At 41.3% G+C, this 23,269-nt stretch overlaps 1 protein-coding gene across 1 annotated transcript in view; it reads left to right on the top strand.

Annotated features, from left to right (window-relative positions):
- CLIC4 (chloride intracellular channel 4) overlaps nt 1-14,991 on the top strand; it is a 53,105-nt gene extending 38,114 nt beyond the window's left edge. The window contains exons 4-6 of the mRNA XM_067533940.1: nt 2,614-2,720; nt 9,702-9,883; nt 10,767-14,991. Of these exons, the coding sequence (XP_067390041.1) occupies nt 2,614-2,720; nt 9,702-9,883; nt 10,767-10,931 (454 nt within the window). The 3' untranslated portion in view covers nt 10,932-14,991. The remainder of the gene's footprint in view (nt 1-2,613; nt 2,721-9,701; nt 9,884-10,766) is intronic.
- The last annotated feature ends 8,278 nt before the right edge of the window (nt 14,992-23,269 follow it).

Consider the following 23,269-nt stretch of genomic DNA (forward strand, 5'->3'; position numbering starts at 1 on the left):
GTAAGTGCCTTCCTTACCTAATGTGTGAACTCTATGTATAATCTGCCGGGTTTTCCACCAGTTTTAGAGAAGACTAGGGACAATTAGCAGTCTCCAGTTAAAGGTGGGCCTAACCAAAACTTGGATCTCAGCCATCAACTCTGTTTAAAGTCCAGGTTAAACTTCTGTGAATGGCCTTTCTGTGTATAATGGGTTAAATCAGAAACACTGATCGGAACTTTGAGGTAGTTGACCTCAGCGCTGGGTTGAGCTCACTCTTAGGGTATATATGTCTACGTTGCAATGAGAGGTGTGACTACAGCACATGTAGACATTATTTGAGCTAGCTTTGAACTAATTAGCTCAAACAACAATAGCAACAAAGCCAACCCCACCCAGGACATGGGCATGTACTCGAGCAGCTAACTTGTGCTGCTGCCCATAATGCTGTGACTTCATTGCTACTGTTTTTTGAACTAGTTAGATCAGAACTAGTGTACGTCTGCACCTGCTGCGGTCACACTTTTTATGTAGACCTACCTTTCGTCTCAATGGATAGTCCACAAGTGGGAGGGATTTGGGCATTTAAAAAAATGCTATTAAAATCCCTTACTTTGGTATTACTTAAGTGAATAGTGGGAGAATTCTTTGGGGAAAGGAACAAGTGAGTGCGTGGTGGTATTGTGGACAACACTACTGATTTTTGGACCTGTGTACATTAGTACTGTTTGTAAAGTTCCAAAACTCATTTCAAATGTAGTTCCCATTTAAACTAGCTGATTAATACTAGACAGTGACAAATTCTCTTTAAAACACTCTTCAGACATCAGTTTTACTATTTACTCTGCCCAGAGACGTTTGATAGGCATATATTTTTAAAAGTGCTTAAAATGGTTTTCATAAACCATTTTCAAATTAGTTTTGACACTCCTGATCAAATTACAATTCAGCAGAATTTGATAAGCTTTGTTTTACACAAGACTGTAGTCATTTGCTGTGTCTCTCTCATGACTACTGGTTTAACAGTTGAAAGAAACTTCATATACGGCAATTTTTTAACCAACTCAATCTCAGTTGAGTAACCAGCATCATTTGGGAAGAGAAACATGGAAAAAAGATTTTTAGCACTATAAATGTAATTTATATCTAGTCTCACAATAGGCAGCAGACAACTAATACACAATGTGAACACATTTGGTTCATATTGTAGGGAAAAAATAAAAGGGCACGAATACCTAAAATATCTATAATGAGAAATTATTAAATATAACTTCAGCAGAAATCCAGGAACTAGTCAAAATGGACATATGTCTAATAGCATATTTCCTAAACATGAAAATTGGAATATTCAAACAAACTACCAGTGCGGTCTTGACTTTAATAAGTACAGGTTTGCCTGTCATTAACTAGACAAGAAAGAACACTATTCAATGTAACTGATGTACCAATGTTCAGGGGTGAGCAATCAACGTGGCTGCCACGTTGTTCCCCAACTCAACCTTTTTTCCCTACTCAGGGCACTATAAACACTGTAGGGCTGTCCCTGCCAATATGCTTTGTATTGATCAAGAGACTTCAGTTATATAGTGACAGGGAACCTTTTAAAAACATTCCTGCTTCACAGAAAAAAGCAATAGGCTGGAGATCTGTGCTCAAAAGAGCACTGTGTTTCCCTTTGCACAGAGTTGTTGTGCATTAACATTTTTCTTTTTAAAGTTTAGTTGGACATTTTTATAGTCTCCTGATCTTTAAAAATATGTAAATAATTTAAAAATGTAAAGGTCCGCTGGTGAACACATAACTAAAACTCATAGCCAGCCCAGAAATTCTAGCTTTGATTCTAAAGCCTAAAAGTAACTGGATAGCCATTTTATGTGATGTATATAGGTTTTTCATATTCTCCAGTGGAATTTGCAGATCCTCTGGTAATCCTTATCACAGAAATAAGCAGTGAAGTGCTTCAGAATTCCAGAGGTCCTGACTCATGTTGTAGATAGTTTAGTCACACAGTGATAAGTCTGAAGAACATTTTAAAGGGGCACTTGGATTAAACATAATTTGTAGTTTAAAAATTCCTTGCGTGTTACTGATACCAACTTAAGTTAATAAAATTGAGTTTACCTTTCACTGTTTATGCTGTTGACACTATTTGCAGATCACTACGTTTTATAATGAAAGTAGAACAGCCAGTTTCATTGTCTGATTCTCATGCATTACATTGGTTCAGTGCAAATGTTTAAATCAAAACAGTTCGATGATATTTGTTTAAAAAAAATCAAGTATTTCTGTTTGGATCTTGAAAACCTAAATTTTGGACCTGAAAATGATTACATTGGTTTAAAAAAATGCACATAATATACAGCAGTGGTTTTCAACATTTTTTTCATTTGCGGACCCCTAAACAATTTCAAATGGAGGTGCAGGGCCCTTTGGAAATCTTAGACATGGTCTGCGGACCCCCAAGTTGAAAACCACTGATGTAGAATGCTAATAACCTAAGTAGAGTGTACAGATTTCTTTGCCTGCTTAATGCTAATAAATATGTGACTGACCGATCAGATTGTTTCTGATGAATATTGCAGTAGAACTGCTATTGTAATGTTTGCCCAGAAATGATCACATCTTTCTGTTTAGGTACTTAAAGCTTTCACCAAAGCACCCAGAATCAAACACCACTGGAATGGACATCTTTGCCAAATTTTCTGCATTTATCAAGAATTCCAGACCAGAGGCCAATGAAGGTAGGAGACCTCAGTCCTGTAATCTCTAGTGCCTGGTATTTCACTAGGTTGTGGGTACGGCAATAGCAGCTTTTTTTTTTTAATTTTTTTTGGTGGTGGAAGTTTTGTATATTTATTTCCTCTGTTTGCATCTTTATTTGTCCTTTCTACAAAGCCGAACAGGGTATGGTGTAGAGGTTCTGTGTCCAGGCAGCACCACTGATGTCCGCAAATAACTTCCCTGAACTAGACATTCCTTTAATCTGATTCTGCTTTATGAGAATGAGGGGCTGCTCAGATCACCTCTGATGGATGTGATTAAACTACATAAAAAACACTATTTCAACACACAGGTATTGTAGACAATTCTCAGGGCTACACATGCAACATGGGATAACACTACTTTTGCTTTGACCTCATGCCACAACACTTAACCTCATTTCCTTTTCCTCATGGGAGCAGTCAATATCATTTATGAATTCTGTACTAATTTGATAGTCCTATTAATTGAGGGATTCATGACTTACCGTTCATTTGTTATTATTGATATGGTTAGTGGACCTTCCCCCTAATTACTGGTGTATTTTGGAGGTGTAAAACCTGCAAACAAGCTACTTTAGTTTGTAATGGCTGACTGTACATCTTAAATCCTCCTTAAATCAAAATCTCCATGGTTGAGTCGATGACTTTTAGTTTTCTGGGTTAATGGTCTCCGAACTAGTGACTCAGAGTCTACCTTGAGAGAGAACCAGACCAGTGAAACTGTCTAGTAAAGCTGACTGTCTAGATCATTGGAAATACCCATTTTGGGAGTTTCACCAGAGCATGCAGCTTTTTTGAAAGGTGCAGTGGTGCTCAACATATCCTCATGCAGCCTCCCTGTGACATGCTGTAAACTGGCTCATGTAGGATAGTGCATATGAAGATGTAACATTTTAGTCAGATGTACAGTAAGCTTGTGGATGTCTTGGCTTGCTGGAGGCCTCGCGGCCCTGCCTCACCCTGCCCCAGAAAAGAGCAGAGAAGACATCTTTCAAATAGCCTAGAGTGGCTTCAGGGAAGCAGCCAATCAGAGGGGCTACTGGAGTGACCAATCAGGAGCCAGAAGGGCCATATAAAAAGGAGCAGTGGAAGCAGAGCAGTCAGTAGCTGCCTGGAGGTCCAAGAGGGAGGATCAGGTGCCTGGCTGACTGGAAGAGCAGCAAGACTATGGGCAGGCTGAGCCCAGGGGACTGAGCCCAAAACCTAGCCACACCAAGCAAGGGTACTGTGATAGGCCTTGCTGGTCTCGTTGAACTTTGAGCCCAGAGAGAGATGCCGAAAGGACACCTACTGAGGGTACTGAGATGGGCTTCTGTTGGTTTGTTAAAGAAGGTAGTGCTTCCAAGAAGGAAGCCTTGGTGCTATGGCCCCATACTAGGGCCATGATGAAAAACTAGAGACTGTATATCCCGGAAGTGGGGACAGTGTGCGTGACTTGGCCAGAAGGCTGAGTTGCTGAAGACCCACCAAAAGAGCCATCGGCCAATGGGTGGGTATGCTCGCGAGAGGCAGGTCCCATCCTGTTGTAAGAACTGAAAGAAAAGCAGGCTCTCACATGAGAGGTGGGTGCCGCCCTGTTCAAACTGAGTGATTGCAGGCATGTATCGGCCGGGGGGGGGAGAGGTGCTCATAAGAGGCCGATGCCAACCCCATTACAGAATGACTGGCCTAATATTCACAGATGCTAAGTATTCACAATGCCTATTGATTTAATTCTGTTGGTGCTCAGCACTTCTGAAAATCCATCCCAAGATGTGTATCTAGGTAGACTTTTTGCTCTACTCAGCCCTGATTAGGCCTGAACTGGAGTATTGTCCAGTGCTGGATGCCACATTTCAAAAAAGATGTGGACAAACTGGAGAAAATTCAGAGAAGAGCAACAAAGATAATTAAAGGTCTAGAAAAACATGACTTACGAGGGAAAATTGAAAAATTTTTTGTTTAATCTGGAGAAGAGAAGACTGAAGGGGGTCCTAAGTTTTCAAGTACATAAAAGGTTGTTACAAGGAGGAGGGAGAAAAATTGTTCTTATTAACCTCTGAGGATAGGACAGGAAGCAATGGGCTTAAATTGCAGCAAGGGCAGTTTAGGTGAGACATTAGGAAAAACTTCCGAACTGTCAGGGTGGTTAAGGATAGAATACATTGCCTAGGGAGGTTGTAGAATCTCCATCATTGGAGATTTTTAAGAGCAGGTTAGACAAACACCTGTCAGGGATGGTCTAGATAATACTTATTCCTGCCATAAATGCAGAGGACTAGACTAATGTCCTTTTGAGGTCCCTTCCAGTCCTATGATTCTGTGATTAATATTCCCTGCAACTTTCCACAGTGATGAAATTAAAGTATCAGTTTAATATTAAACATCTGTAAATTCATATTTTTCTTCCTTTCTGTCTTGTATCTTGCTGCTGCTTGTTTCAACGTTTGGTTTCTTTGATAGCTATTCCCTAGAGCTTGCTCTGGTCTAGATCCTTTGTCTAGCAAATACAAGCTGCTGTCATCCCAATTGGTATCCTGCTGTTCAAAGATCAGTTGCATCCTTTACATCGTCCAGGTAGCCTCTGCCAGCTGGAGGCTTGTAAATCTAACTCTCACACTTCGTAACACTGGCAGAGTTTTCATGGGTTATATTTTTAGGTGAGGACAGCAGATGTACCAGAAGCCACAAAGGATAAATAAAATACAAATATGAGTTACAAAAGAGCAAGATATTAGGCTGGTTAATTAAATAGTCTCACTCACACTTGCTAATGATCCATATGCTAGCACATTAATGATCAGATGTCTGATAGCCCCTTACAATTATTGATACAGTGCAGTAAGTGTATGAAAGTATCTGGACTATTGTTAGTGTAATCTGAAGCAGTTGCACACTTGTGTTTAAAATATTTTTTACCCTTATTTAAAATAGACTTTAATTTTTAGAGTGTGTTTTCAAACTCGTTGCATAATGGCATAATACTAGCTAGTGACTTCTGTTTCTGCGTACGTGCTGGCTCCTCTTTTTTGTGGAGGACATCTAAAGAGTTCTTGTTTACAAGAAAAGCCAAATCCTGGTTAAAATGAAGCTGCTACGGAGCTGTCTTGATACCAGGGATTGTTACTCATTCCAGAACACTCTGACCAGATTTGAAAATGCATATTAGAGAGTGATTTATTGAAGTCCATGCTATTAGACCGGAAGCTATCTGATTTTCTGCCTGCCTTAACTAGAGTGCTTACTTCTGCTCAGCTATAACTTTAAGTAAAACCACATCTAATACTTTTGTATTGTTGCTGCCAGGAATAACCATCTACCCTCATTGACCTCAAAATGACATAACCAATCTGGACTATAGGATCAGTGAGTTGTTCAGTTTGCAACATGTAGACCTTAGATTAAATTACTTATTGGTAAATAACTCCCAGTTGCCCAGCAACCTTCTGCCCCAGGGACCTAATATAGCCCCTGTGATCAAGAAAGCAACATTTAGAATGATTCTGCTCTGTAATGTCTCCTTGGTGGATCTTGTTGTAGGTCTATGGACTCTTAGCAGTTACTTTACAATATAGTTGAATTCGAGGTACAGGATTCAACAGAAGGATTTCAGCATTTCTAAAGAGTGAATCCTAGTTAGGCAATGCTGTTCAAGTTCAAGCTGCATTCAATTGAAATACACTCATGATTTCTTAAAACTCCAGTAAATTTTGGGTTTTATTAATTTAAGCTGTCCCATGCAGCATAGTAAACTTAACCAGAGCATTCCTATATTAACATGAGCATTGGATACGGTTGACACTAACAATCTCTGTACTGTTTGCACTGCACTCAGTGAAACTAAGGTAACATAAATGTCTAGAAGAAAATAAGGTTTCTAAAATCTTTGTTCCAGCAGCCTAAGGAGCAAAGCAAGCAAGCAAGGCTACTGTTTTTAAAATTATTTTTATTTTGAATGTGTGAAGGGGCATGTCACAGATTCAGGACTAGCTGCACCTCTGTCTCCTTGGACTCTCTAATTACACCCCGTCGGATGTCAGGCCTAGTGCTTTTACCTGTCCTGGATGGAATTCCACAATTCTCCCACTCCCAGATAGGGCCCTGGGCTACAGTAGCCTGTGTATTGACAGTGCTTACTTAGCCGGTCTGACTGAGTTCTGGCACCTATGGAACTTCGTCCTTTTGGGAGGCTCTCAAACAGCCTTCTTAAAACCAAAGCATTGTTTGTTTTTTAGCAGCAAGAGCAAAGCATTTAGACAAAAAGGAGTTTAAAAGTGTGGCTATTTTGCTGATCTAAAGTCTTATGTCGCCTGATGGTAAGCTAGGCAGCCCTACTTTCTTCAGATGTCCCCAGCATGTGTCTGCATGTCACTCTGATTGCCCCAGCTCCCCCCTCTCCTGAGAGAGACTCTTTTCAAACTGCTATAGTTCTTTTGATCATCTGGTTTCCAGGTTTTTCCTGTAATGGCATTGTCTCTTGTGGCTTATCTTGAGTCACTGTTTCGTTCTTTCTTGTTTTCTTACAGCTTCATGTTAAACTAAACCAATATATCATACAGTAAACAATACAATAACCAGGTCAACATGTAGTAGTAATAAACTAGAAGTGAGCGCTTCCATTTCTTCTATAAAAGGCTTATCAGCATTATAAATATTGTCGGGGGGAGGCAGGGAGGGACTGCGCATTGACTGTAAACTCGTGCAGAATTGAAACTTGCCTATAAAATGTATAGAAGTCTTAGCAGGGTGAAAAGGGGAGATCTTGTTAAATATCTATTTGTACTAATCACCTGAACATGCAGTGCCAGGTTTCACATAGTATTTACAGTGCACTTCAAAGATTTTGAGTTGTTTGGACCAGTGGTAGAGTGAGTTGCAAACTTCATATCTGAACTTCGCCAGCATTCAGGATGTTCAGATCCAAGGTTTTGATTTACGCTCACTTTGGCTTGCAACTTTTTTTTAAAAGGCTTAAAGCTTTAAACTTGCCATGTGAAGTATAAATGGTAATATTTGGGAAGTGCTACTGCTTTCTCATAACACCCAAAATTTTGAGATCGGCAAGCTCAGGAATGCAGGAGTGGGACCTTGAATCATCAGAGGAGTTTTACTTTATTCCTCAATGGTTGTTGCAGCAGAATGTAAATAAAACGTGCAATCCTACTCCAATATAACCAGTGTTGTGTTATTAGGTTTTATAGGCTATACTGCCCTCTGCTGTAGTTTTTGGTTAACTTATTGTTTCAGTAGTTCAGACTTTCCTGCATGGAGAGTTGCATCAAATTAACATACACTTTTTAAACTGACACAATCCTGGCTTAATCAGGAGATCTTCAACAACCTGAAACTCAAAAAGGAGTCATACAAAAAGTGGAAACTAGGTCAAATTATGAAGGATGGATATAAAAAAACACAAGCATGTAAGGACAAAATTAGAAATGCCAAGGCAAGAAAGGGATTAAACTAGTTAGGGACATGCAGGGTAACAGGAAACATTTTACAAATACATTAGAAGCAAGAGGAAGACCAAGGACATCAAAGGCCCATTACTCAATGAGGAGGGAAAGACAATAACAGAAAATCCATTGATGGACGAAATGTTAAATGCCTTTTTGGTGTCAGTTTTCACCAAAAATTTTTTAGCAGCGATTGCACGATTAGCATGGTGAACATCAGTGTAAATGGGGTATGATCTGAGGCTAAAATAGGAAAGTTAAGAATTATTTAGACAAGGTAGATGTCTTCAAGTTGGCGGGCCCTGGTGAAATACATCTTAGAATGCTTAAGGAACTGGCTGAACAGATGTCAGCCATTTGTAGTTATCTTTGAGAATGCATGGGGGACTGAAAGAGCAAATATAATACCTGTCTATAGACAGAGAAATAAGGACAACCCAAGGAGTTATAGACCAGTCAGCTTAACTTCGGTACCTGGAAAGATAATGGAGCAAATAATCAAGCAGTCAAAAGTACCTAGAAGATAATTGGGTGATAAATAACAGTCAACATGGATTTGTCAAGAACAAATCATGTCAAACCAACCTAATATCTTTCTTTGACAGGGTAAAAAGCCTTGTGGATGGGGTGAAAGTAGTAGAAGTGATGTATCTTGACTTTAGTAAGGCTTTTGATATGATCTCACATGACCGTATCATAATCAGCTGTTTTATTTACGCCTTCAGTTACTTCAGTGTACATCTGTGTGAATGCACTTGTTCTGGAATAGAGAATCCTACTCTGACATAGGGTTTTCTTATTCTGGAATAAGTGCATCTACACAGGTGTACGCTGAAGTAACTGAAGGTGTGAATTATAGTTGATTTATTTATTTCAGTGCTGTTTCCATGTAGACAAGCTCTAAGATTAAATTTCCAATTAAACTTCAATTTGTCTTGTTTTGGTAGGTAGCACAGACTTCAATTCAGTATATAATGCTACCAGCTACCACTAAAGCTGCTTTAAGAGTAGCTTTGCCATAATACCTGTGGCAAAGGAGACTAAAATCTCTATTTCAGTGTTTTGGCACTGCCATGGGTATCACAGCAATGCAAATTCATGTCGGCAGCCCTAGTGGTATGTAGGGCTACATATGTGCCAAGTAACTATTATATAATGCATCTGAGGCACTACAGTAGGTACAATTTGATAAGTAAAAAGGAAAATTTGGATGTAGATTGGAATTTCATATAGACACACTTCTTTCCACTTAATAGACAAGTCCTGAATTCAAACTTTTCTTAAAACATGGATTGTACAAAAACAAAAAAAACCCAAACGAAGTGTCTAAACTAATCCTTGTTCAGTGCATTACTGTGGTGCTTTAAGCTTAGCCAATTCTCTTGCATTACACTGCATCAAGAAGAGAGTGTAAGGACCAGACTTGCTTCCTACATACATTGATAACTCACTTTGAAAACTGCATTGTGACTTTCTTTCCTTCCTCTTTATTGTTCTTGTATAAAACTATATTCCTTTCCTGCAGCTTTGGAGCGTAGCCTCTTGAAAACTCTTCAGAAACTGGATGAGTACCTGAACGCTCCTCTCCCGGATGAGATAGATGAGAACAGCATGGAGGATATCACAATGTCTACTCGCAAGTTTCTGGATGGCAATGAGATGACATTAGCAGACTGCAACCTGCTGCCTAAACTACACATTGTCAAGGTAAATGATTTTATTGGGCTGGACTGCAATCATTTCAGTTGCATTTCTTACAGTGGATAGAATAAAGAATGAGATAATGAAAGTAAAAGATAGATCTTGAATCCCATCCCATTGCAATAAACTTGGCAAATAAGACTGAATACGTATGTCCTCATTAAACGTAATCCCAATATTAACAGCATTGCATAATCAGTGAAAGATTCTTGAAATGTCTGAAACTTCTGTGCATACCCTAGTTACTGAGAGACATAATAGATAACAAGGATAAAAGGATTTATGGCCCAAGTCAAGCCGGGTTTAGTGCACTGCAGAAACAAGGAAGTTGAGATTTTTAAGAAGAAAGAACATGACTACAGTTTTTCCATGTGTTTCATTAAGCACATGTTTTTTCTATATGTATAGAAAATGGCCTAGGTTAGTAATACAAATAAATTGCACCATGCCAAATATAGGACTAGAGGACAAGTTAGACACATCTGAAAGAACTGGGAGATGGTAGAGGATAACTCTACAAAAATGAAAATTTGTCTTTATTACCCTGGTCTGACTCCTTTTCCCCGTCTCTTGCACTGTTCTGGGCAGTCTCTCTCTGCACATAGAGCCCCAAGTTAAATTTATATGCCTGGTTGTGGCAGTAGTTAATCTGTAGTACTAGTTTGCTCATTGTCCTCAGATAAACTGACGCATACACTATATCACCAGGCCCACATACATACCAGAAAGGCAAGATCTACTGATTTTGATCTTTAATGGAAGTTGCACTGTAGGTTTATACTCTGTGAGGATAGCATAACACAGTGTGACAGAATGCAAGAATTGGTGTAATTTGAAGGACATGAAGTAGTCATTGTCTAATTCTTTTTTTTTTTTTTTTTTGTTCTAGGTGGTTGCCAAAAAATATCGCAACTTTGATATTCCCAAGGAAATGACAGGGATTTGGAGATACCTGACGAATGCCTATAGCAGGGATGAATTCACCAATACTTGTCCTGGAGACAAAGAGATTGAAATAGCTTACAGTGATGTAGCTAAGAGACTCACTAAGTAAACAGCACTTGCAAAAGAGATGACTTCACATATTCCATAACAGAATGCTTTTCCTAACAGACTGCTCTTTTGCATATAAAATAACAATTTATTTTTCATGAATTTGCAGTTATTCAATATTATGTTGGATAGGCCAGGTACAGTAATTACCTAAAATTTGCAAACAGGAGTAATGAGCAAATAAGATTATCATTAATACAGTTTGTGTTAATGTTGCATTGGGGTAACGCTAGACTAGCCTACAAAAGTAACCCTTCATGTTGGCGTCTTTTCTTTTATCTATTAACTATAGCTAAACTTGCAAACATTTGGTCCATTTCTGTGTAGACATTCTTTTAAGTTCATTAATTGGTTCACAATTCTTTCTTGGTATATGGTACAAGAAATATTTATGTATTTTGGAATTTACTACTTTTTTCAAAGGTCTGCACATAGGATAAAATAGGCATCTGAACATATTGATCTGTAACTACTTGTTTGTCCCAGCTGTACACCAAAGGATCTTATTACCTCAAAAAGCCTACTGCAGAATACTTGGTAATGTTGGGGGGGGGGGAACATAACAAGAAAAAATACTTTTAAATAATTGTCAGATTAAAAACAAAAAACCCCCAGAAATGTGCCCATCACAGACCCAGATTTGAATGCCCCAAACTGCAAGAGTTTGGATCTAGATCTGAATTTTGTTTGGGGCTTCCCTGTAACTTACAATGCAGAGAAAGCGTTTAGGTATGGGCCTTCTGGAGCCTGATGAGGACTAGTAATGGTGGGTTAAAAAAACAAATGGTGCTGTCAGAACTGAGTTTTGAGTCACACTAGATAGACAGTTAGCAGAACGTCATTTTGATGGAACATCATGAAGAAACCAAATGAGCTAGACACCCACCATTGGTTCATTTGAAGAACTGCAAGTGGCTGCTTTTTTTTGGTAGTAAAGAGCCTTTGTTCTGTGTAGGTCATCTTGGTAACGTTTACTTAGGAAAACTGCTGTCATAAGCAATGTACGTGTAAACTCTAAGGTTCTAGTTGACAAATAGCTACTATATATGATAGCTAGCAGTGCAATGATTAGCAATGCAAGACTGAATACAGCAACTAGAGTAGAAATCTTGCTTAGATTTTTTTTTGATATTTTTTTCTGAAGCATGTTTAAGTGACCTTTAAAAGAGAATTTGCCTTAACATACAGTATGCGTTTTCTAAAAGAAAAGCCTTTTTTTGTTTTCTCTTTAAAAGCAATGGTCTGTGAAGTGCCAGCCTTTCTATGTGTTAATTTATCCCCGACTGTCACTTGTCTACATACCTGGACTGCAATTTTGCATAACTGTAATCATTGCACTACTATACATTTAGGTTTTCTACATCAACACTGAGGAATAGCACTGCAATTTTAAAAAAAGCAATTTTCAAATATTTCTAAACCAGGGAATTAGTTCTCTTTGTTAAAACAAACAGGCAAGGTTTTGATGCATGAAATAAATTACTGTTATTTTAGAGGCCGTCAAACACTACTCCAAAGAGCATGAACATATTTTTTGTAATGATACTTTTTTATATTTAACTGATTTTACAAGCTTGGAAAGTGCTATTCCTTGTAGGTTGTTTTTCTGATATTAAACCTATTGCAATAATATGAAAATGCTCACACAAACACACTTTTATACACTAACATTTTGGTAAGCACTGGCTTTATGAGAAACAGCCTGACTTTCTAAGATCCTGCTTTTGCTACTTAAGATATCCATAAAGTTAGCTTCAAATAAGTGATGGAGTAAGTACTCCAGATTTGTATACATGGCTTGTGGTGCCTTTGTCTTGCCTTTTTAAGTTTAGTTGTTACCTGTCTTTTCAAAGACAGCAACTGGTACACTTAAAATCAAACCCTATTATGATTTATTGCAGAGGGGTTCAGGAACTGAAAGGAAAAACTACAGAGCAGCCTGTTTAAAAATGAATTAATTGTAGCCTTTTTATATTCAGTGTATCCTAAAGGCACATTCACATCATGAATAAACTTTGTCTAGCAGTAAAAATCCTCTTTAGAGATTTAGTACTTGCCACCGTTACATCCAGAGAGAGGAATTATTTCATTTTTTTGGTCAGTTTAAAACAGGGCTTTGTTGTTTAATGACACATTGAGGATAAAAATGGAAGTGTATTGGTTTGGTGCTTTTGGCCTTTGTATACCTTAAAATGCTCAACTAAAAATGGAATATAGCAAGCAGATTAATTTTGGGTATGGGCTGGTCAATTGAAATGAATAATATACATTACATTTAGATCAGGATGACTGTTTAGAATGGTTTATTAATTTAAAAAACAATGGACCTGATCTCTAAATAAATTAGGCACCCAGTATGCAGACAGTTGTGTCTGCTGTTTAACTCCAGATGCACATGATCGTAATTAACTATTTGTATAGTCAATGACCCAATCTGCATACTCAGTTGTGGTAACTGTGTCCATAAAACAAGTATTCATATTCAGGCTTAACATCCTAAAATATCAGGCCTGTCATCTAGTATGAACCATGATGCTTTGTAATTTCCCTTGAATAACCTCTTAATTATTGTCCTCAACCTGATGTTGAATATAATATACCACAATGAAGTAATTTTAATGGCTGACATGGCTAAAAGCTTGAGAATGAAGTTAGACAGCTGGAGCTTTCTGGCACCCATTGGTGTATTTCTTGTCACAATACAATGAGCTACCAAGTGTCAGGGACTGGACAGCAACTAAAAGAACGAGTGTTTCCCTTATAGGCACAGTTCAGATGAGCTTCAGGTTGGTTAGCAACCGAAAGCGGATGTACCAGGGGTGGCCAAACTGTGGCTTGTGAGCCGCATGCAGTTCTTTTCATTCTCTGCCTACCAGACTGCGGTGAGGAGCTTGGAGCTTCTGCCCTGTGGCAGGGAGGTGGAGCTAAAGGATTCTGCCCGGCAGGGAAGAGGGTCTTGGGGTGTGAGTGTCAGTCAGGCCACCCCAGGATATACTATGCAATGGCCATTCACTGACGACTGTGAAATGAATTGCTATCTTTCTCATTTCCCAGTGGACAGGTATCTGCATTGCATCACTATAGCTATCCCACTTGTTGGCATCCTCCACATAGAGGCTAAGAGCTTAGTGGAGACTGAAGGTCTTTCATCTCTGCAGGTAGTCCCTTCAGGTCAGAGCTGCAGGGCATTGGTAGGATGGTTTGTAGGAGGATTAGCTGTATGCGCTATGTGTGCTCTGTGGATAGAGGATTTCAATCTGATCCCAATCACCAGCCCTTTATAGTACCCTTATTAATGGGAAACTCCCTCTCACTTTGAATGGAGAACACACTATATGCATGAATTTGGTTTTTAAACAAAGTTTTCCTTTCTGGAAAAGATTTCCTACATGTACGCAACTGTTTGAGCAGGATGCGTGTGAACGCTTTAAATGATTTCATGCACTTCAAACATTTCCTATGTGTCTGTTTTCTCTGGCACTCTGAAAGTCCCGCATGGACTGCTGCAGCTGTGTAGCTTGCAAAATCATCATTTTCCCATAAAATTGGTAATTTTCTGGAATGGGTATGTCTAAACTGATTGAAAAGAACTGTGTGCTGTTCCTTAGATAAGGAGAAAGATAAAATCTATGCTAAAGTAGCAAATTAGCTTTTCATATCAAAGGAACACAGACCGAAGAAAACCGAAGATGTCTTGTGCCCAACCCATGGATGTCTGTCCATGTAGAACAAAGTGGCTAAGAACAGCAAAATGTACACTCTGCCATTCAGTTAATGCTTCGAATCTGTCAAATGAGAATCTTCAGAACAAAACTTTATCTATCCCAAGTAAGCCCATTTAGCTTGTCCACTAATTCTTGTATGTATGTGTGCTGGTTAAACGGGGGTGAGATGTAAACTCTCAAAACAGGACATCAGGAATTGGAGCATGGTATGCAGAAATACTTGACAAGTCAATTTATTGTAATATGCTTATGTCTTTCACTCTCTCTGGATCATCTTTTACAGATATACCAGTATATTGCTGGCAGTTAAAAATAAAATTATATTTTCACTACCGAGCAGATCTTGATGTTTTTGGGTGTGCACATATCCCACAATTCAACTGGGTGTGTTGAGATATATTACTTCATATGCAATTTTGATTGTCTGACAGTTAAAGCAAGTGATTGGGCCTACAATTCCAAGTTTTGCCATTGGCCTTCTGACCTACGGCAAGATGCATTTAATCTGTCTTTCTGTAACTAGGTATGATATTCACTTACTCTGCAGAAGTGTTGAACAGAGCTTGTTTAAAAATGTCAATTTTTTCCACCAGACATTTAAAAAAATGATTGTTCAATATTTTCTATGAATGTTTTTGATAGAAAACTTTTTAAAATATTGGGGGTTTTGGTTTTAAAAAAAAACTTCAGTTTTCCGAAATTGAAGACCAAGACATCTTTTACCAGAAAAGTAATTTTCATCTTTCAGCTTTTTGTTTTTAAAAAAAAAAAAAAAAAAAAAGTCAAATTTCCCATGAAAATGTTTTGGTTGAAAAGCCATTTTTTCATCATGTTCCAACAAAAAAAAATTCAGCCTCAACTGTTGAGGCTTAACTGATTCTTCGTTACAGAAAAGAGTTAAGATCCCAAGCTGGGATATTTCTGTTCTTAGTTGCAACCACAGGTCTCCTGCTTGGCAATGTTTCAACCTGAAAAATAAAGTTCCCATCTCTTCCCTTTTTGCTCTGTAACCTGTCAGTACCTACTCAATAAGTCTGATCATGGTACATTGTCAATTTCTGTAGGAAGGTTCTAAAAACATTCAGGGCATTACTAAACCAGCCATTCATCTACTGGGGTGTGAAGCATATCTCAGATAAGATTTACAAGGAGACTTGTGTTCTGGAAAATGCTCCAAGGTGCAGTCACCTATACTGAATATGCCAAACGAAGGACTGTTACAGCCATGGGTGATGTGGTCTGTGCTCTAAAATACCAAGGCTGCACTCTGTGTGAATTTGGAGGATAAACCCATGCTAAGACTACAACATTACACCCTTCTAGTTACTTCACTGTGGCCAGGAGGACTGATTGCAGCTCTAGAATCCAGAAAAGAGTGTTTACTGCCTGTTGTTTTGGGTCACCCAGCAAAGAATGCAGTCCCATCCTTCATAAATGTGTAAGTAACTCCAGATCCTTTGGGGTTTGTGGGAGGTCAGAGAGAGCCTGATTTTGCCATAAAAAGATTCACTGTCATTTTGTGCATTCCCAAATTTCAGCACTTCCTTGAAATCTAACAAACATACCGGGCTGTTTTGCGAATCAGGAGAGCAGAATGAAGGGAAACAAGAAGCAAGATGTTGGTTGGAACAGAACACTTCGGCCTGTACGCTGTACAATATTTAAAGCTAGGTGACGAGCCTGTCTGCTTAGTGCTATTTGCTGCAATAAGTCGAACTGCTCTTTATTAACAATCTCCTCTGTTTCGCTAAACTCTGCTTTTAAGATACTTTAAAGATGGGTGCCTAGATTGGTGATGCACGTAATCCTGGCTGGTCGTCCCAGCCGGAAGAAAGTGGCTGGTTGGCCTGAGATGCTGTGGAGACCACTCCGCAAACAGTGTCATGAAGATGTTGGCTATGATCGGTGTGGACAGGGGAGCTTAAGACCTTGAAAGGGAGCCTGTTCTGACCAAGCCTAATGACCCATGCTAAGCTTGCCACTGGCCGTTGGTATTTGGCCACGGAGCGATCTGGTGTTGCTGGAATGCTGGTTCACCTTGAAGTTGCACGCAACAGCTGGGCTTGTAATGGCACTAGACTTGAAAGACGTGGCCTCTTGTATGGAAATATTCTTTTGGGGGGCTAATCAACTTATTTATGTGATGTTTTTGCTAAACAGTGTTAGTTTATTTCAATGAACTGTTAAAATGGCTCCATTTTTACCTAGGGCTACTACATTTTTATATATTAAAAAAATAATCCAGTTTTGTCTTGGTTCATTTTAGCAATTAGTACATTTAATAGGGCTCCAGGTTTTTATTGCAAAGAGGTTAAAGTATATGAATAGCTGAAAGCTGCTATAATAATTGGGCTATGGAAATTCCAGAAACCATTTCCTAATTACTTCCTCCTTCACGGAACTCTTGCAAACAGCAGTAAAGTACAGTAGCGAAATGGGCCAGGACACCCTGCCAGTGTCTGCTAGCTGCATCCTGGTGAAAGAATAAGAGTGCACTTTTTGAACTAGTTTGCCTCATTTGCTCAGTGGCCAAGAATTTGTCCGGAAGAAAGAATTTTCTCCAGTTTTATTTCAATATTCAGATCAGTCATAAAATCAGAGGAAACATGTAGGTAGGTCCAATGGCTCTATAACAGTGATGCCCAACTAGTGCTACTTCATAGCCTTGCAGGTGGCTATCTTTTACAACTTCTGAAAGGCATTGCATATCCTCCTGAGAACTGAGGCTGCCTTTAAGGGCAGAAAAAAAAATCCGTCCATAACAAAGGGGATGGTTTAGATGTCTAAAGTACCGGGTTTGAAATGATTCCTGGAACCAGAGGATGGGAGCTTGGCCTGGCTAACACAGCCCCACTTTCCAAGTGAAATAAAACTAGCTCCCTGCAGGTTAGAGGATGAGGAAGGCCTTCATCTGCGATCTTGAAATGATCTAGGAATGCCAGAGGCCAGGATACTTTTCAGAAGAGCATAGGACTTTAGTTTGATATCCTGGCCAGAACCTCTTTCCTCAGACGTCCTGCTTTGTGTAATTTGCTATGTCCTGGTATTCGCTTGCATGTTGATAGGTGCATGCACACGCATGTGCCTACATAGAAAGAGTATTGGTGAAGTGATTTGAGATCCTTTAGGGTGAATGTTGATATCAACGTAGAATAGGATTATCAGAATGGACCCAGCCATATGAATTACACTGGTGTTTGTGCTGCCGCTGCATTAACATTAATTTTTGCTAAGGTAAGTGCAAAATTGTCAAGGAAGCAGTTCCCAGGGCAATTGCTCTGAGGGAGGATGATTATTAACAAGTACAGAGACGGGAGAGCTCGCTCAAGCGGCCTGTGTTTAATTGGGAACAAAATATGCTTGTTTTTCCTTTTGTGGTAAGCGATGGATCAATTTACTTTTAGATTTTTTTTTTTTTTCTCCTCTGCTTTCTAGTCCATTGGCTATTTATGGAGAGCAAACATATCTCCCCTCAGCCTTCATCTTGTTAAGTTAAGCCTAGCTCCTTAAATCTCCTCTTGTAAGGTAGGTTCTCCGTTCCTCTGATCATCTTAATAGCCCTTCTCTACACCTTATTCCAACTTGACTTCGTCTTTCTTTAGCATGGGAGACCAGAATTGCACCCAATGTTCCAGATGTGACGTCACAAGTGCCTTGTATAATAGTTATAATGCTTGCCTATTTCTACTGGAAATACCTTGCCCAGTGCATTTTAGGATTGCTCCTTTTGAATTCCCATGGGATTTGAGCGCTCCGTCATCTTGGATGATCCCAGCCTAAAAGGCGCAGTACTCGATAATCAGTGACTGTGTCCACTACGCTCTGTGCTCCAGCCCAGCCAATGTTCTTTCCTCCCACAAGTTAAATAAACTTCAGGGGATCTATTCCTGTTTCTATTTTTTTCCTTCAGGAAAACAAGGCCTCCAGTTGGATATGGTACAAATGTCACTAGTGTCAGCTAAAACGCCAACTTCACTCACTGTTTGGGTTACAGATCTGTTACATGCAATTTCCTCTTCTGAATGGGTCCAGGGCCCATGTGGCTCTGGGTCTCTTTGAAATGGTTCTTAGCCAGTTGAAGGAGAGTCCCAGTCAGCTGAAAAGTTGGGTTTGAACTATGTGGACAGAGGCCGAAACTCATTAATGGAAGATGTTTTGCTGGTCTTGGTCTAGTTTGTAGTAAGCAGAGCCCGGTAGGGATTTAAAAAAAACCCAAACCTTTGATCCTGGCAAATGGAAATGTGAAATAAAACCAAATTGATACAAATCCCGGCATTTTCAGACAGATCTGATTCTGCATTCTTAAATGGGAGAAGAGCATTTCCTTTCCCTGACCAAGGCTGCTAGAAGTATGTGAAGGCTAGAATTACCCAGGCTGTCGCCATGATAGGGAAACCAATTTACCAAAAGTAAACGGTGACTTTTTGGGGGCCCAATTTTCAGGGACAATGTGCTTAAAGCTTTCTGAAATTGAGGCTCCTTTAGAAGGCCTCAGATCTGAGCCTGTCCCCACGATGCATCAATAACGGGATATACTGATAAACGAACCTTTCTTGCTGTAGATTTACTGCCCTTGGGCTGGCTAAACTTTTGACAAGCTCTCTTGACTGATGCTGGGTTTATTCCAGGGCCGGAGAGAAGATCACTCATGATTCTTTGACTCAAGAGAAGAGCTGCTGTGCTCTTACCACTGGACAGAGAGATGAAAAAAGTTGTTAAAAGACCAAGATCAAACATGAGAACTTCAAAAAATAAATGAATAAATAAAATGGATGCCAAGGGACATTTCAGCTCCTTTGATCACTAAGACAGAGAACTTGGCAGGAGCAGGAGGCTGATTTTTCAGTTTTTTAAAAATGAGGATTCCACATACAGAGGCTCTGGCTGAAGTAATATTGTTCGGGAAGTGAGCTTGAAGGTTAAACTAGTTGAAATGTCCCTTTCCTTCCGCACAACATCTGTTGCTCCAAGTTGTTGATCCACATAGGGTGGAGGGGGAAGAAAGGCTAATGGTGTTAATGTCCCTCCCTGTGAGTGAATGGGACAGTTGAATTATGCCTGATTGTGAATGAATGGGAAACTTTATTGTCAGGTGAAGTTTATTGGACTATGGTGAAGTTATCAAGGGAACCGGAGCCCCTCCAGGCTCTGCCAAATGCACCACAGGCCTGTTCTGTAGGGAATAATCCTAAAGTAGCGCAATGGGTTACATGAGACAGGGTCTCTTCTGCATCTGATGTGGAGGGAGAAGGCTTGGTACTTCTGTCTGAGCATCTCAATGCCTTTGCCTCTGAACACCCACGTGAGATGGGGTAAGGAAATGTAAGGAGGGGGAAGTGAGCCATGGCGATTGACTTGCCTGGGGTCAGACAACATTGGCCACAAGGGAAACTGAATTAGAGCAGTCCCTACTCCTGGGTTCGAACACCCCTGCCAGCTCCCACCAGATTCCAAGAGGCGGGCTGAACTAGGAGCTGGATCTCAACCGTCACATTACAGGTAAAACTAGCATGTGCCAAGAAGTCTTGACTCCTGTTCCGTAGCCATTAGCCGGCATTCCGGCCTCCATAGCTGTCGTTTTATCTCCACACCTTCAGTGCGCCATTCCCAGGGAGCAACCCCAACGGGTTTCCTGCCTCTCTCTCTGCGCTGCCCTTGCAGTCCCTGCTGCATGACGCTTCAGTTTGGAGCGGGATCCCAGCTGCAGTTGATTTCTGGTTTTTGATACCCGGCAGCCTGCTCCGTTGCCCCTGCAATGTGGGTCGGCTGCGTCCCCCTCCCATCCCTGTGGCTACCCTGTGCATAAGAACCCCGGAACGCACTCCTCCTCAGAGCCTCACTGCATGTGAGGAGCTCTCGGGAAGAACAGCCAAGCTCTGACTGGAATTTTCCATCTTTCAGCTGCTCTGTGAGCCTGGCAAAAGGGACAAATCGCACCGTCATCCTCTCTCGGACTGGGCCAGTCAGTGTCGAGCTAGAGGCAATAGGGTCCACTGGACTTGAGCAGAAGGTTTGGAACCAGGGGATCGAAGCAGGGGGCTGCCGCTACTGCCTTGTTGCGTGGCCTTTGGAAAATTGTCATAGCCTCTGTGCTCTCATCTGTAAAATGGGGATACGGATATCTACCTCCCAGGGATGTCGGTAGGAAGGAGTTGAATGCTTAATGGAGAAAGGGCTAAACCACAGGACCAGGGCCAACCTTCCCCGCCCCACACATGTGCCTTTCTGCAATGTGGCTCTGAATTTCAGAGCTGGCCCACTGCCCTAGAACACTCCAGTCTTAACCCCGGCACTTTGGAGTGTGGAATCCGCATCTGGATTTTGCAGCTCGTGTCAGCTCTTCTGTAGCTTTGTTTGCCAGGCACAACGTTTCTTCTAGTCATTGAGGTTTCTCTTTTAGTCCTCCATGCCTTTATTAAGGCAGCGCTTGCACCTACGCTGTGAAGAAGGCCGCGGTTATGGCAGACATTGGAGAATGGAATACCCAGCCCAAGAGTTTCCAAAGTGATTTGTGATTTTTTTTTTTTTGGGGTGCCTTGTGTGATGCTTCTCCACAGAGCTTGCTTTTCAGACAGTGCTGAGCTCCCTCCCTGTGAAACCAGGCCCTTTCAGGGGTGCCAAGTGGGGCACCCAAAATCATGAGTCACTTCTGAAAATCTTGATCCCTCCCACCCCAGTATGTGTACAAATTTACCCTGGCTGGCTGCACTCCTATGTTGGTGTTCTATCACGGTAGGTACCCATGGGCAGCTGATAATGATGGTGCCATCCTGACTGCTGGAGATAAGTGGTCTGTTCTTTACTGCTACCCTCATACCCAGTATTGCCACATCCTGAGCATTTAAAAATCACGAGTCACACCACTGAAAAACCATGAGATTAAAAAAAACAACCCACCGGAGTTCTTTATATTCCTTTTCTAGTGTTTGGAGCTATTACGGGCGCCTATTTTCCAGCTTTACGCTGTAGCCACTAGAGCTAGAAACCTATTTATTTTTAAGTGGAGATTTTTCAAGTATTCACATGACTCCAGGAGGCAGGGCTTTAATAACACCAAACATTTGTGAGATTCATGGTGAAATCTCAAGAGCTGGCAGCACTGAAAACACAACGTAGCTGACATGGTAGTGGGACCTGAGGGGAGCTGGCTGAGGCGCTCTGGTTTTGTACGTTCCGATCCAGAGGAACTAGTCATGCAACACCCTGGGTGTAGTTCAGTTAGGGTAGGTCATTGCTGCAGTTCACTCGCAGCAACCAGGCTGCCTTAGCTGGGTGTGAGTACCCCTGACTGCGTCCTCACCGGGGATGGCATTGACCCTTGGAGTCACTAGGACTTTTTGGGGCACAACCCATGCTGCTTTGGGCTGCTGAGAGCTGAGCTGCTCTGACTCGTCTTCAGCCTGGGTTGACAATGCCACCAAAGGGTTTTGGGTGTGGACAGGCAGAAGGTTATTGCCAACACCTGGGTAAGAGCCTGGGTTAACTCTGCAGTGAAGAGACACCCTTAGAGAGAGAAAGGGGTGTAATGCTACTCGGGGTGGAGGACTCTTCCTGTCATAAAGCCGTTATTTGATCTCACCTGAAGAAGAGAAATGGGGGGGAAAGACTCTCCTTCCCCTCTTAATGCAGCTGGGGGCGACTGATAGCCTGCTTCCGAGGGACTGGCATGTTGGGCTGCATGAATAGGAGCACGGCCAGCAGATGGAGGGAAGTGATTATTCCCCTCTATTCAGCACTGGGGAGGCCTCATTTGGAGTGTTGTGTCCAGTTTTGGGCTCCCCACTACAGAAAGGATGTGGACAAATCGGAGAGAGTCCAGTGGAGGGCAACAAAAATGATTAAAGAGCTGGAGCACATGACTTCTGAGAGGCTGAGGGAACTGGGATTGTTTAGTCTGCAGAAGAGAAGAGTGAGGGGGGATTTGATAGCAGCCTTTAACTACCTGAAAGGGGGTTCCAGGGAGGATGGAGCTAGGCTGTTCTCAGTGGCAGCAGATGGCAGAACTAGGAGCAATGGTCTCAAGTTGCAGTGGGGGAGGTCTAGGTTGGATATTAGGAAAAACTTTCCCCCTAGGAGGGTGGTGAAGCACTGGAATGGGTCACCTAGGGAGGTGGTGGAATCTCCATCCTTTGAGGTTTAAGGTGCGGCTTGACAAAGCCCTGGCTGGGATGATTTAGCAGGGCTTGGCCCTGCTTTGAGCAGGGGGTGGGACTAGATACCTCCTGAGGTCCCTACCGACCCTCATCTTCTGTGATTTTTGATCCCACCCTATCTTTCCTCCAGGAACAGGGGGTTTGTCAGACCAGCTCAGACCATTACCTCATCTGGTCTGGGATCCTGCCTTTAGCAGTGGGCACCACCAGATTCAGGCGGCTGAACGCTCCCACAGTGCAACCGGCCGGCTGTGGGATGCAGCCTGTGGACACGGAGGGTCCAAAATTCTTTCCTGACCTGATCTTCCTCTGGATTCCCTCAGGACCAACCTCTCCCTATGGACAGGCCCTTCCTTACCTGTCTGCTGCAGATCTGGGTGCGCCTTCCTCCGAAGCAGCTGGTCCTACCTGCTGTTGGAGACAGGATACTGGGTAAGGTTGGTTAGTTTGTCCCCTCTGGT

Source organism: Emydura macquarii, unplaced genomic scaffold, assembly GCF_026122565.2.
Source record: "Emydura macquarii macquarii isolate MOO-44397 ecotype Brisbane River unplaced genomic scaffold, CSIRO-AGI_Emac_v2 contig_3348, whole genome shotgun sequence".
Lineage (NCBI taxonomy): Eukaryota > Metazoa > Chordata > Testudines > Chelidae > Emydura > Emydura macquarii.